This window comes from Tachypleus tridentatus, chromosome 2, assembly GCF_004210375.1.
Source record: "Tachypleus tridentatus isolate NWPU-2018 chromosome 2, ASM421037v1, whole genome shotgun sequence".
Taxonomy (NCBI): domain Eukaryota; kingdom Metazoa; phylum Arthropoda; class Merostomata; order Xiphosura; family Limulidae; genus Tachypleus; species Tachypleus tridentatus.
This window is the reverse complement of record NC_134826.1, coordinates 136356405-136373273: the sequence shown is the minus strand read 5'-3', so window position 1 is coordinate 136373273 and position 16869 is coordinate 136356405. Positions and strand designations below refer to the sequence as shown.

Below are 16869 nucleotides of genomic sequence, written 5' to 3'. Positions count from 1 at the left end.
CCCTGAAAACCAAAAACGGTCTTAAGGTCTACAGAAAGACAGTGTAAGGAAGTTACTAAACAAGCAGTGTTTGGTTTTACAGATTCATGGAACTTACATGATCTTTTTATATATTTTTTAAGATCCACGTGATCAGTTAAAACATATATAGGATTCATGAAATCACTTTACATCCATAAAAATCCACTTTTTTATGTATCATGTATCACTAAAATACTTGTGGTGTCTTTATACATTCGTATACATCCACGCGATCACTCTATACATTCATTAGCTCGATGTGATCTCTCTACACACAATCATAAGATTCACGTGATTTCATCCTATGTCCATAGATCCACTTTGATCTTTTCATATGCACATGAGATCCACATGATGTCTTCATACAAACATTGAATCCACGTAATTACTTTATAAACTGATAGATTTACTTAATGTTACAGATGGCAGACTTCAGTTAAGGATCTTTGGCTGTAGTGCATGTTGAACCAGTGAACGCTACTGTTTGCTCCAGACATTTTACTCTGAATTAATCACAGTGACTGCTAAGTTTTATAATGCATTACCAAAGTAAACAGTGACATGCGTCCTTTTATCAGTTGGATAACGGTTGTAACACATGTTTACAGTCTTCGAGAAGTTAACTGATTAACTATTACAGAAAAACACGGGTAACGAGAGGAAAAGTAACCCACAAACGTTAATACAAAGGCCTGATTAACTACCACAAAAAAACACAGGTAACTAGAAGAAATATAACCTATCAACGTTAATTCAAAGGCCTGACTAACTACCACAGAAAAACACAGGTAACTAGAGAGAGTATAACCTACCAACGTTAATACAAAGGCCTGACTAACTACCACAGAAAAACACAGGTAATTAGAGGGAGTATAACCTATCAACGTTAATACAAAGGCCTGACTAACTACCACAGACAAACACAGATAACTAGAGGAATATAACCTACCAACGTCAATACAAAGGCCTGACTAACTACCACAAAAAACAGGTAACTGAAGGGAGTATAACCTACCAACGTTAATACAAAGGCCTGAATAAATACCAGAACATACACGAGTAACGAGCAAAAGAATTTCTCCTACGGATGTTAAGATGCAAATTGAGATGAATTTAAACACATAACTAATGAAAAAGTTGCAATTCAAGAATCTAACCAAAAAATCGAGTTTATTTCGTTTTAAAATGATTGCAAAATATGAAAATGGTAAACATGAACTAAAACATTTACACTGATTTTCAAAACATATATAAATGTTACTAAATTAAAAGGTTCCTACAGAGTCACTAAGAAACAAACGTCGTAATATTCTGCGATATTTCAGTAAGCTTAAACGAACCTAAACTCCGTATCATTTTCTGATGTGTACAACATTAACCTGACATTTAAAAGGAACTTTGACCAATCACTTATTACCACATTTCGGAAATGATTATTTAAAAGTCACTTTACACTAAGGGATTAAAAGCAACTTTGACTTGCCGATAAAACTCTTCCAAGCTTTCAATTTCTACTTGCACGTGCTCCTCAAGCTCGTGGGGTTGAAGAGTAATTCCACAAACTGGACAGTAAGGTTGTCCACGACTCCAACTGTTGGCTGATATGTAATAAAGAGCGATTAGGTAGCTAGCAGAATTATAAAATTTATATATTTAAATAAAGTACGATATAGAACTAGTCATTTGATTGGTCATTTCCTTACCTGCGAAATATAATGCTATTTCTTTCTTCAGTTCGATGTGTTCAAACCTCAGTAATAGGGGAATAATGTACTGATATGATTCTTATGTACAAACTCCCTATTTTACTTGTATTCTTCAATGATATTAGTATTTATACAAGGAGTACATTACAATTTAGGAATTTGTGTCATTCAGATTATGTTAAATGATCGTAACTAATGTGAAATTATTGGCACTACGACCAAAAACAGGTTGACAAACACTGCTAGTTTTCTAACAGAACAATATATTGTACATTATACTAGTGGATGGATCGTTGTTCTAATATTGTACATTATACTACTGGATGGATCACACTGTCATTGTTCTAATATTGTACATTATACTACTGGATGGATCATACTCATTGTTCTAATAGGTCTATATATTGAACATTATACTACTGGATGGATCACACTGTCATTGTTCTAATATTGTACATTATACTACTGGATGGATCATACTCATTGTTCTAATAGGTCTATATATTGAACATTATAGTACTGGATGAATCACACTGTCATTGTTCTATTATTGTACATCATACTACTGGATGGATCATACTCATTGTTCTAATAGGTCTATATATTGAACATTATAGTACTGGATGAATCACACTGTCATTGTTCTAATATTGTACATTATACTACTGGATGGATCATACTCATTGTTCTAATAGGTCTATATATTGAACATTATAGTACTGGATGAATCACACTGTCATTGTTCTATTATTGTACATCATACTACTGGATGGATCATACTCATTGTTCTAATAGGTCTATATATTGAACATTATAGTACTGGATGAATCACACTGTCATTGTTCTAATATTGTACATTATACTACTGGATGAATCACACTGTCATTGTTCTAATATTGTACATTATACTACTGGATGGATCATACTCATTGTTCTAATAGGTCTATATATTGAACATTATAGTACTGGATGAATCACACTGTCATTGTTCTATTATTGTACATCATACTACTGGATGGATCATACTCATTGTTCTAATAGGTCTATATATTGAACATTATAGTACTGGATGAATCACACTGTCATTGTTCTAATATTGTACATTATACTACTGGATGAATCACACTGTCATTGTTCTAATATTGTACATTATACTACTGGATGGATCATACTCATTGTTCTAATAGGTCTATATATTGAACATTATACTACTGGATGGATCACACTGTCATTGTTCTAATATTGTACATTATACTACTGGATGGATCATACTCATTGTTCTAATAGGTCTATATATTGAACATTATAGTACTGGATGAATCACACTGTCATTGTTCTAATATTGTACATTATACTACTGGATGGATCACACTCATCGTCATTGTTCTAATAAGTCAATACAGTGTTAGTCTTCATATAGGCCTATATATATATATATATATATCATACTATGGGATGGATCATAAACATTGTTATTGTTTCAACAGATTTGTGTGCTGTAAATCATACTATAGGATTGATCACAGATATTATTCGTCTTTGATAGGTTTATATATTGTAAATTATACTATGTCACTGATCATACATACAAAAACAATATAATGTTTAAATAATTATTTTGACTAGGAAGGAGAGAAAGACTGTAGTCCTATAGAGGAGCAAGTAGGAACCTACATAAGGTGATACTTGTTATGTGTATTTTAACAAAAAGTAGAAACAGTTAATTTTACCAACTAATGTAGCCCAAACATATATATAACAATATGATACTCTAACAGAACTACAGATATATAACAATATGATACTCTAACAGAACTACAGATATATAACAATATGATACTCTAACAGGACTACAGATATATAACAATATGATACTCTAACAGAACTACAGATATATAACAATATGATACTCTAACAGGACTACAGATTCATTACAATATGATACTCTAACAGAACTACAGATACATTACAATATGATCCTGTGAGAGAACTACAGATACATAACAATATGATTCTGTGAGAGAACTACAGATACATAACAATATTATACTATAAAAGAACTACAGATACCCAACAATATGATACTGTGAGAGAACTACATATATGTTTATTGTGGTTTGAGGTCGTATTTATATCGTAGTTGTGGAGTAGCTGTGTGGTATTTTATCTCGTGTGTACTACGGATGACATGTTTAAAATGTGTTGAAACTGTTACTATATCAGAGTTGTTAGTAATTCATTGAAGTGATTGATTGGTTATAAAAAAATACACGTAAAAATTTAAAATTCGGACCACAAGAACCGATATTTTAAACAGCGCTACTAGATTAAAACAGGTTTAAGACGGATTGCGTGTTAAAAGTTATAACATAAATTGCAAATTAAAAGTGAAGGCTTGGAATGTTTTGCAACATGACTAATTATCTTTTTGATATATTAGATCAGAAATATAACCCAAACTCTGTGACATTTAGTCTGAAAGAACTTATAAATGGTGGCAAGTCTCATCGGTGTGTTTTTATAATTTCATGAAACTGTTTGGTTTTGAGATTATTTTCTGTTAATGGTTTGTTTATTTTATGTTATGATCGTAGTTTAACACAAGAATCTAAATTAGGTTTGGTGGATAGAGCTAAGGAATAAGTGTTATTTTGAGAAACCATGAACTCCTCAACGTTAGTAAACGTAATTACGGTATTTGTTCATAGGTTTGTTTGTTTTAAAATTAAGCACAAAGTTACACAATGGGCTATCTGCGCTCTTCCCATTACAGGTATCAAAACCCGGTTTTAGCGGTGTGAGTCAGCATACTCACAGGTCATTGAGTAGAGTAAACTTTCTCGAAATAATACTTTCAACTGTATTGATTACATGTCTTTTAATTGTAAGATCGTAACCTAACTCCACGCTAATAAAACAATTTGACTGACAGCAGGGCACAGAAGCTAGGTTATTCTTTTTGATATAACATCGAAAACATTTTTTGTGAACAATATAAGAGGACAGAAACGTAAAAAAGCTACAACTAACAAGAATATGACATTGACTATGTATCATGTCGAAAACAACAGAGAAAATCAAAAGTTCGGATACTGTTTCAAGTTTTCAAAGACAACAGAGGAAATAATAGAAACTGAGTTCTTCAACCTGAGCATTTACATGTGATCCAGTGTGTCACCACTGAAAACAACAACAACAACATATCAATAACGGTTTGTGTTATAACTACAAAAGAAATATGTTATTGATACTGCTTTCTGTTTTGGTCGAGCCATAATTGAGTTACGGATTGTGTTACAAATAAGATATTAACAATCGCTGAGTTCGTTTATGCTAGATGTGAGGTCAGTTAAGGAGAAAGCAACCAAGTCGTAGATTGAGGCCAGCAAGAGTGGTCATGTAACTTGACGTGGTGGGACCATACGATGTTTGTAAGAGTGGAAGGCTAACGTAAAATTTATTGAACGAAGTAAGTTTTAAACATTGTTGATGTAACGTTATATCATCATTTGTACTTGACTGATGTAAAACCTGTACAACTATAATACAACGTTTGCACTTGACTGATGTAAAACCTGTACAACTATAATACAACGTTTGCACTTGACTGATGTAAAACCTGTACAATGATAACATAACGTTTGCACTTGACTGATGTAAAACCTGTACAATGATAACATAACGTTTGTACTTGACTGATGTAAAACCTGTACAATGATAACATAACGTTTGTACTTGACTGATGTAAAACCTGTACAATGATAACATAACGTTTGTACTTGTGTGGTACTTTGAGGTGTCATGTTTCTTCTGTTTTAGCTTAAAATGCTAAACTCAATACGTAGCAAAAAAATGTTAACCATTATTCAAGTATACACGTATCAACGTTTTACTTTACCGTACAGGACATCTGCGGTATGCAATAGTGACTTTATTTAGTGTATTGTGTGTCCTAGTAGTGGCCTTATTTTGTGTGATAGTTACACACGATCAAGGTGTGTGTCCCGGTGGGGGCCTTATTTAGTGTAATACTTACACACGAGCAAGGTGTGCATGTCCCAGTAGTGGCCTTGTTTACTGTGATAGATACACACGGTCAAGGTGTGTGTCCCAGTGCCGGCCTTACTTAGTGTAATAGTTACACACGAGCAAGGTGTGCATGTCCCAGAAGTGGCCTTGTTTACTGTGATAGGTACACACGGTCAAGGTGTGTGTCCCAGTGGCGGCCTTATTCAGTGTAATAGTTACACACGAGCAAGGTGTGCATGTCCCAGAAGTGGCCTTGTTTGCTGTGATAGGTACACACGGTCAAGGTGTCTGTCCCATCTAAGTATTTTTAAGGATTCTTCATTGACGAAGTTGATGGAGGCATCTTTTCGTGTCACTGGTAGCATAACCAGGAATTCTAGAGTTTCAGTTCAACCTAATTTCATCTGAAACAACCAATGACATGAGTAGCGCATGCGCTCTCAGAAATAATAATTGGTTGTTTTTCGTGTTCATTTTTTCTTCTTCAACTGTTGATATTTAATTTCATAAACGTTTTCCTACTCAAACCTCTAGTTATTACTGGGGGTTAGTTACTCTTACCTGCCGGAAATCACTGAACCTGAGAATAACACAGAACATGGTAATGACGAAACCCCAATATCCGTTGTTAGTATTAATACTGTGTGTACTCGTCTCTGTGTTAGGTATTGACATTCCTGTATAACATGATTTCAGTGGAAATGGCGCTGTCCAGATGACCTTATGCACCAGGGAATTATTTCGATATGGTTTGGGGTACACCATGATGCAAAAAATAATAAGAAAGGTAAGATACAGTGGACTTTTCGCTGATGTAATAAAAGGCCATGTTTACAATTCTAACACAACCATAAAATCGGGAATTGTAACTAAAGCCTGGGACATTCAGAACTGCTGAAAGTATGGGTGTTAGCCCTTTTCTCAAGCAGCATACTAACAAGTAGAAATTACAATCAATTCATTTACGTGTATAGAATAATGACTAGTTTATTGTTTTTAATTTCGCGCAAAGCTACACTAGAGCTATCTGCGCTAGCCGTCCTAATTTAGCAGTGTAGGACGAGAGGGAAAGGCAGCTAGTTATCACCACCCACCGCCCACTCTTGAGCTACTATTTTATAAACGAATAATAGGATTGCCCGTCACATTATAACGTTCCACAACTGAAATAACAGATATGTTGGTGGGACGGGGTTTCAAACCCACGACTCTCAGATTGCGAGTCAAGCGCCCTAACCACCTGGATATGCCGGATCTTGATTGGGATTTGTAGCGTGTTTTTATTTTATAGCAAAGCCACATCCAGTTATCTGTTGGGTTCACCAAGGGGAATCGAACCTCTGATTTTAGTACTGTAAATCCGTAGACTGTCCCACCATGACATGAATAAAAGGAAATAAAATGATCCTTGGGTTCGAAATTTTGAGACCAAGTGGACGAAACACAGAATTTTGTCACCTAGAGCAGCCCAACTTCAATCATGGTCATTTCCACACATGTTTAGTCATGAATCCTGGTCAGTGTCACTCAAAAGTAGCTAAAACTTTACTCTGTGGTATTCTCAGGTTCATGATTTTTGGCACGTAAGATTAGCCCCATTAATAACTGAAAGTTCAACCAGGAAAACGTTTATGGAACTAAAGTTAGACTCTGCCTGTCAAAGCTGGTTTATCATCAGGTCAAAGACATCTAATGGTGTTAAAGGTTACCTGTGACCCAGATAAGAACCTTTCTAAGAGGGTTCACTGTGGGCCATATAGATTTATGAAGTCATTCAGAGCTGGCAGACGAATTTCCTAATACCACTTGGAATAATGCCACCCAGGAAAATGGATCAAATTTGTCCAACTGAAGATGAGCCCTCATTGGTGCCTCGGTGATATGAATAACTTAGTCTGTTGGTAATCAAAATGTTTCCATATCTTGTCTCCACAGCCACAGATCCCTGTGAGCAAGTAGAATCAGACCTAACTTAGTCTGTTGGTAATCAAAATGTTTCCATATCTTGTCTCCACAGCCACAGATCCCTGTGAGCAAGTAGAATCAGACCTAACTTAGTCTGTTGGTAATCAAAATGTTTCCATATCTTGTCTCCACAGCCACAGATCCCTGTGAGCAAGTAGAATCAGACCACTTCCTGAAGCATATGAAAAAGGGCATGGCTTGGAATAGGGGACTCACTTGCAGTCGGCATCTTGATGAACCAGCACTTACTTGTCTGGATGAAACAGTTGAACAGCCCATTAACTGGGATGTGGTAATAGCCGAGTCACATGAATGATTTGAAGAACCATGCTGTCCACTAGGTCAAGTTGAAGGTTTGTAAGTGAAATCTGCCAGAGAGTTTGACCAATTATGTGCTTAATTTGCATGACCTTCATTGGAAGGCATATACCATCAGCACATCATAAGGATATCAAGGCATATACCATCAGCACATCATGAGGATATCCTCGTGGATAAGTTTGTTGAGGGATTGCCAAGTAAAGCAATGAAGTATTACTTAACTATTAGAGACACTTCCATTTTAAGAAAGGCAGTAGCTTTAATAGAGAAGGTTGAGATAGTCACTCTGAACAAGCTGCAAAAGAAGAGGATTCCAACTGTAGTGTCTCTACGTAACTGAAACTACCCTCCTGAAATGCTACATCACAAAAACCTGTGTTTTGCTGAAGACTTGCCCAGCTGATAACATATCTAAGCATCACGACACAGCATATTTGGGTACCTGTGAAGGACCAAGGAATTCCAGGGTTTTCCGTGAATGTTGTACCACAGTAAATGCTTCTATTTAGACTTCAGAAAGAAAGAAAGACCGAATCATGCGATTTAGTTTGAACCGGTATGGCACTATAGGCATTAATTGGCCATATGCAAGATCCATCCAAGTTACTCAACTGCTCAAGAAGAGCAGAAAAGTTGTAGGCAAGCTTTGGTGCTAACTTCCACGTAGCAAACTGAAACACGACTTCTATAGATCAAGGAAAGTATGTAACTTGTGGCATTATACAAGCAGTTACAGATGTGGCTCTCCGTCTTTACTGCAGCTAGTGGTCTCCAGACCTTTCAGACAATATACATTTCAAGCTTTGAATAATGCAAAGACCGGAATCCACTCATCTGCTGTCGTTCAAAAGCATTTTTATCCAAATTTTTGAGGAGACACTTTACCATGTTTGTAGAGAATTATTGGTTGTCCATTGCAGATAAGAGATCCTCCTTCGAAGACAGAACAGGGTAATCAGTATGTGCTGGTCATTAATAATTATTTCACCGGATGGGCTGAAGCTTACTTATTGATCAATATGTTAGTGCAGCCCATCTTTGATGGTGGCTGAACAGTGGATGGCATTATTCGAAGCATCTGAAGAAATTCACCTGAACCAAGGGTTTAGGTTTTATATTTAGTTATTTTCTGTAGTGTGTAAAAGGTTGGATGTGGTGAATATACCAATTATCTCTGTCGTTGTTAAAAGGCACTTCTTTATTTGGCGTAGCTTCTTCCTCTTTGTATATGTGAATTGTTGCTAAAGAGAACTTTTTATAATATGTTATCTGTAAGCGGATAATCTTATTAGAAGATTTGCTTTGTATGAGTACTGTGCAACTGTTTCATCAGTTCTAATGACTAAGGTGTCATCAGAACATGACCGATCTGGAAACAATGAAAGGCAGGTGTGGCACTAAGATATGCCATATGCTCCCTTCACTTTTAGCTTAAAAAATAAACTGTATAGTTTCCCAAATACGTTCGAACTTTTTCAGACGTGTGCTTTCAATCTTTTTTATATAGGACGTCTAACTGTTCCACTTAGGCATTTTTAGATGTTTCTCTTTGAAGATTTTGGTAGAGATCTCTTTACTATTCACTTACAAGTAACATCATCATGTTTATGTTCATAAATACATTGAGGCTAAACCCTCCCTATTTTCACCTGACATAACCAATCATGTTGCCTGCGCTTTGAGGAAGATGACGTCAATGTTCTCTGTATATGTCATAATGTTTGGTTGAAAATTCCAGCAGAATAATTCTAGGAAAGCACTTTCAACGCGCAGTGGTCCCATTCAGTGCTTGTGCTCTGCAGTTATTGTTGAGAGTGAGGCCTGATCTCTCTGTGTTCACCATTACGTTCAAACTCTTGCCTGCAACTCAAGGCAAATCTTCAGATTTAATTCCATAAAATTTTTCTTGTTTTATTTTTGTTTACATTCACAGAAATAGTGGCCTGACATAATCAAAAGACAAAATAATTTTCTAGTTGTGGGTCACAAAACGTGTTCAAATGTGACTTATTTTATTGTATATTTATGGCAGGTAAACCTGTCGAACATCAGATAACTTCATATCACATTGCACAATAATCAAGTATTACAAATTATCAAGGACTACAGAAGAACCTCTGTCGATCATGTGTTGCAACTCTATCAAGGACTACAGAAGAACCTCTGTCGATAATGTATTGCAACTTTATCTAGGACTACAGAAGAGCCTCTGTCGATCATGTATTGCAACTTTATCAAGGACTACAGAAGAACCTCTGTCGATAATGTATTGCAACTTTATCTAGGACTACAGAAGAGCCTCTGTCGATCATGTATTGCAACTTTATCAAGGACTACAGAAGAACCTCTGTCGATAATGTATTGCAACTTTATCAAGGACTACAGAAGAACCTCTGTCGATAATGTATTGCAACTTTATCTAGGACTACAGAAGAGCCTCTGTCGATCATGTATTGCAACTTTATCAAGGACTACAGAAGAACCTCTGTCGATAATGTATTGCAAATTTATATAAGACTACAGAAGAACCTCTGTCGATAATGTATTGCAACTTTATCAAGCACTAAAGAAAATCTCTGTTGATCATACATTTCAACTTGAACACGGACTACGGAAGAATCTCTTTTATAATGTATTGCAGATTTATCAAGGACTACATTAAAATCTCTATTGACCACGTATTGTAACTTTGTCAAAAGACTGTAGAAGAAGCACTATTGATCATCTGTTGCAACGCAACTTTGTCAAGGACTACAGAAGAACCTCTTTTATAATGTATTGCAGCTTCATTAAGGACTACAAAAGAATCCAACGATTTTCAGTTACACCTATATCCGATGCTAAATAAAAACGCTAATAATTTATTTCTGTTTATTATCATGATTAAACACGTTTTCTTATCTTCAAGTGGTGTCAAATTCAAAACACCATCGGGTGCTTCGATGCAGTAGACGAATCACAACAGTACCTACACGCTTCAGAACGTTGGCTTGGGATAGCTAATTTTTAATAGTACATAAAAACAAAGACGAACATTAATTATGCCTAAATATTTCTAAACGTTATTGCAAAAGGTTGAAATAATTTAATTGTGTATTTTAAGTTTCGTTGTTAAAACTTGTTATATTACTAATGCGTACTCTATTGATATGTAACTGATATCAGTTTGTTGTTCAGATATGAGAAATGGATTACTTTAACGTGGGTTATCAAGTTTTCTACTAAGAACAGGAACACCAATAGGTGTTGGTAGCCATTCTATGGCTTAGAGACAAACTTAAAGAAACAGAAATTAATCTACGTGTACATGGATAATTCTTTCTTTCATTAAACATTTCCTAGGAACACTTATTTTCTATGGTGTGTGCGTAAACAAACTATAGAGTAAGTCCATGCATATAAACACACTCTATAGTAAGTGTGTGTATAAATAAACTCTACAGTAAGTGTATGTGTATAACCAAACTCTACAGTAAACGTATGTGTAGATCTACAGTAGATGTTGGTATAGATAAACTCTGCATTAAGTGTATGTGTACAAATATCTTCTACACTGATAGAACTCGATGTTTTAAACTTCCAAAAACTTCTTTGGATAAAATAACAACTCACGTGTTAAGTTTCCTTCTGTTCCATTCAATGGTTTGGATGAGAGTTCGACGTCACTTCCTGGACTCAATGTCAGACAAACGGTTTTGTTCGAGTGGTCTCTTCCGATTGCCTCAGGCGACCTGAGGTCCAGAACTTTTTGTGGTGTGATGGCTGAACTGGCAGAGTGGCATCGTGATGGACTGCTGGGGTGGCATTGTGACCATTGCATTAATTTAGATTCCTTTGTTATTAAGTTACTTATTGTTCCATCCTTCAAATCTATATTCATTGAAGCACTGGAAAAGTCCGATTTCACTGTTCCAACCGGATAGAAAGCTCCTCCTGGTGCAGAATTCAGGAGTGCCACCTGACGACTTATGTCATAGTGCGGAAAACCAGTGGATAAATTTGCTGACGTAGCGGGAGAGGTAAGGAAAGGATAGGCGTGGGGCTGGCTGTAAAAGAAGGCCAGAGGAAAACATGGCGGTCTGTTTAACGACGAAGTTAAAATGCTTGAGAGAGACTGCTGTTCCATTACTCCCAGAGGGCGTTGCAACGTACTGGCGAAATACGGAGATGATCTGTCCAAGACTTGATGACCATCAAACGTCTGTTTCTCGAGCTGGTCAAACTTCTGTGAAAGATTTATAGTTCATTTTGTCTCAGTGTTTTCGAACAGAAGAGGTAAATGACAGAATATTTAAACACATATAATTCTAAGCAGACCCTCTACGAGCTTTAACCCAAAGAAGCTTAACCTTTCCGTTGCAGGTTCAGAGTTATAAACCTAGCTGCTCCACTTAGGCCTTCCAGCCGTAAAACCTAACATTTCAACTGCAAGATTACAGGTATACACCTAGCAGAAGTAAAACCGAACACGCAGTACAACATTACACTAAGCAGTTCTATAACGGAGCTCAACGTTAAACCAAGCATCTCTTTAACGGAGTAAAACATTAAACCTAGCAGTTCTGTAACCGAATACAGCGCTAAACCTAGAAATTGCATAACGGATTTCTATAATGGAGCAGTTTTTTTTAACTGAATTAAATATAAAACAGAAAATCCGGCAAAGAACGTATGTGTGCTCAGTGTTCCAACTTTCCAGTAAGGCTGCATTTTGGGTACGACAAGTAATGGTTGGAGAAATACACATAGAAGACTATTCATCTATGGACTGAGTGACACAAAGTTTGATAATTTTTTTTTACATTTTCTACCTTTGAGAAATCTTTTTATCTCACCCCTACCCCCCACAAACACAAACAAACTAAATTTTACTTTTCTTGTTTAAAAAAAAGTCCCCCCCCCACTCAGTACCGAGTCTGCAAATTTTGAATTAAAATAAATTCGTGGTTTAATGATCGACCAAACGTTAATAAAACGTGCAGCAGATATTATGTGCATTGTGTAACCCCGAACAGTGCAGCAAAATCGGTTTGCCTTACCAACCAGAAACGTACAAACTGTCGGCACTGGAAACGAGGTGAAAAACCATTCATTTGTTATTTCAAGTAATCTGTTTATTATCCAGAGATGATGTGAAACTGGCGAAGACAAGATCTCACAATCGCAGTAGCGATGGTTAAGGTTAATACCTGACAAATACGACACATACAAATACCTTCGTGTTTGAATTTATGGATTTCTAAACAACGATACATAGATATCTGGTTTCAATGACATCGTATACATTTACGTGTTCAAATGTCGCTTCGCCGGACATGTGGTTGCTCTGGTATCAATATAATTTCACGTCAGAAAAAAAAAAAAAATTCTTTGGTAAACGTTTCAAATCTCTTTCTTTCCTAATACAAAGTAAAATGTGTTTTACCCAGTTCCTCACAAAATACATTCATTTGCAAAACTAAAAATACAGAAACTTGTACAGCGGTCAACTTAGCCGAACCGTTGCGCATTAATAAAAAACTCAGTGCTAATCTACTACACAACAAACTGTACAGTAATAAACACTGCTAATCTATTAAACAACAAACTGTACAGTAATAAACACACTGCTAATCTATTACATAATAAACTGAACAGTAAAATACACTGCTAATCTATTACACAACAAACTGTACAGAAACAAACACAGTGCTAATCTATTAAACAACAAACTGTAGAGTAATAAACACTGCTAATCTATTACAAAAAACTGTGCAGTAACAAACACAGTGCTAATCAATTACACAATAAACTGTACAGAAACAAACACAGTGCTAATCTACTACACAACAAACTGTACAGTAACAAACACAGTGGTAATCTACTACACAACAAACTGTACAGTAATAAATACTGCTATCTATTAAACAACAAACTGTACAGTAACAAACTCAGTGCTAATCTACTACACAACAAACTGTACAGTAACAAACACCCCTAATCTATTAAACAACAAACTTTACAGTAATAAATACTGCTATCTATTAAACAACAAACTGTACAGTAACAAACTCAGTGCTAATCTATTACACAAAAAACTGTACAGTAACAAACACCGCTAATCTATTACACAACAAACTGTAGAGTAATAAACTCTGCTAATCTATTACACAACAAACTGTACAGTAAAAACTCACTGCTAATCTATTATATAATAAGCTGTACAGTAATAAACACTGCTAATCTATTACACAAAAAACCGTACAGTAACAAACACCGCTAATCTATTACCCAATAAACTGTACAGTAATAAACACAGTGCTAATCTATTAAACAACAAACTGTACAGTAACAAACACAGTGCTAATCTATTACACAACAAACTGTACAGTAACAAACACCGCTAATCTATTACCCAATAAACTGTACAGTAACAAACACCGCTAATCTATTACACAACAAACTATAGAGTAATAAACTCTGCTAATCTATTACACAACAAACTGTACAGTAAAAACACAGTGCTAATCTATTACACAACAAACTGTACAGTAACAAAAACAGTGCTAATCGATTAAACAACAAACTGTACAGTAATAAATACTGCTATCTATTACACAACAAATTGTACAGTAACAAAAACAGTGCTAATCTATTAAACAACAAACTGTACAGTAATGAATACTGCTATCTATTACACAACAAACTGTACAGTAATAACACAGTTGTACTTTCTGAAACAACAAACTGTACCCTCACAGGAATATAACAGAATACAACAAAACCCATCAGAGTTAGCGTTTGTTACTGTCAGTTTTTAATACTGATAGAAATAATGGCTTTATTAGCTTCTTGCTATCAGTTTGATATCTCTGATTGCGTCTTCAGGTTTATTGTTCATCAGTAGGTAAAGTGAGTCACTAATGTTATCTTATTACGTTCACCGATTCACAACACTAAGAAATACGAGTTGTTATGAAATAATATGTGGACAATATTACGGATATACATTTCATAATAATACAATGTTTTCTAACACCATGGACGTACATGTCGTGTCAGTATGATCTATTCTAACACCACGGACGCGTCAGTACAATTTTTTGTAACTACAACACGTCAGTACAATATTTTCTAAGAACACATGTACATCGGTATATTACAATGTTTTCTAACAACAGGATGCACAACGTGACATTACAAAGTTTGCTAACAAGTGGGTATACAAAGTGACAGTACAATGTTTTCTAACAACAGGATGCACAACGTGACATTACAATGTTTTCTAACAACAGGATGTACAACGTGACATTACAAAGTTTGCTATCAAGTGGGTATACAAAGTGACAGTACAATGTTTTCTAACAACAGGATGTACAACGTGACATTACAATGTTTTCTAACAACAGGATGTATAACGTGACATTACAAAGTTTGCTAACAAGTGGGTATACAACGTGACATTACAAAGTTTGCTAACAAGTGGGTATACAAAGTGACAATACAATGTTTTCTAACAACAGGATGCACAACGTGACATTACTTTGTTTTCTAACAACAGGATGCACAACGTGACATTACTTTGTTTTCTAACAACAGGATGCACAACGTGACATTACAATGTTTTCTAATAACACTGTTGGCAGACACCACACTGTTGTTGTTTATTTGCTGCCAGTATAAAATATCAAAAACGAACCTCACGATTTAAACATTTTTGTTTGTTTGTTGTCAAGCACAAAGTTACATATTGGGCTGTCTGTCCTGTACCTACGACGGGTATCGAAACCCAGTTGTAAGTGATCGAAGCTTTCATATCTACCACTGAGCCACTGTGGGACAATTTCAATAGACAATGCTTTCAAGGTGAGCTGTGTTGAGATAAAATAAATCATAATCTTTAAACAGTATTTCATAATTACAGCAATTTCGGGTTAAGTTAATTTACTTTTGGACGACACTACATAACTGAGATACACAGGAATGAATAGAAATAGAAATATACCTGACTTAAGTTATATTGCGTTTCAACCATTGGGGTTAAGGGTTCGCCATGGTTGTCCATCTAAAGCCTGGATTTGCCGCCTTGTTGGGGATAATTGACCCCACACGCGTCGATGATTCGCCCGTCTTCCACTGTGTGTCGCAGCTTTCAACACGCTCTCTCTTCTCAGGACGGTCCACTCTCACTGCCTTCTGAGTTCTCGAATCGAGTACAACAGAAAAGTTGTATAGACTTTCCGTACACTTTACTCTAAAAGCTTTACTTCCGATTACTAACTCGAGATGCAAATACCGAAGATATTGAACACAACTTATCCTAGTCACACGCGCCAACTCTCGTGCGAAGTCAGCGCGCGCACTGTAAGCTGACGTAACGAGACATCAGTCTTTCCTCAACGAGAGCAATGATTGGCGGCCCATAACACCTGGTGGTTATGGCTAGCAATTGGTCTGTCACGAGCTCAATTTATTACTGTAGTGAGTAACGTAGTTAACATGAATATCGTCTGACCGCCTGCTGTTAACGCCTGTGAGGTGGGAGGGTGTGTCGGGGGGAGGAAAGGGGGCGCTTCTCCAAAACAAGGCTTTTTGTAGCTCATAAACAGCCCTTTCTTCTGAAATAGTTTACAGTTTAGAAAGCATTAACCCTTTCTACGTGGTAGAGGAACGATCGAAACAATGCCGCGAGGATCATAAAAGCCTGAAAGTTCGTTAATATATGTATAGAGTAGAACAGACAGTTCAGAATAATCCCTGATTGTTTGTAGTACCATAAGACATAAAAAAGAAGATAATGTCGCCCAAAGACACATTGTAGATATATATTTAAATAAAAATGAATGTC

At 35.9% G+C, this 16869-nt stretch overlaps 1 protein-coding gene across 1 annotated transcript; it reads right to left on the bottom strand.

Moving 5' to 3' along the window:
* Positions 1–1470: 1470 nt before the first annotated feature.
* Positions 1471–16369, bottom strand: LOC143245614 (uncharacterized). The gene is made up of 3 exons (XM_076491969.1): positions 16027–16369; positions 11655–12267; positions 1471–1619 (listed from the first exon to the last, which is right to left on the bottom strand). The coding sequence occupies exons 1-3, from the start codon at positions 16084–16086 to the stop codon at positions 1471–1473; spliced, it is 822 nt and encodes a 273-aa protein (XP_076348084.1). The 5' UTR covers positions 16087–16369.
* Between the last annotated feature and the right edge of the window lie 500 nt (positions 16370–16869).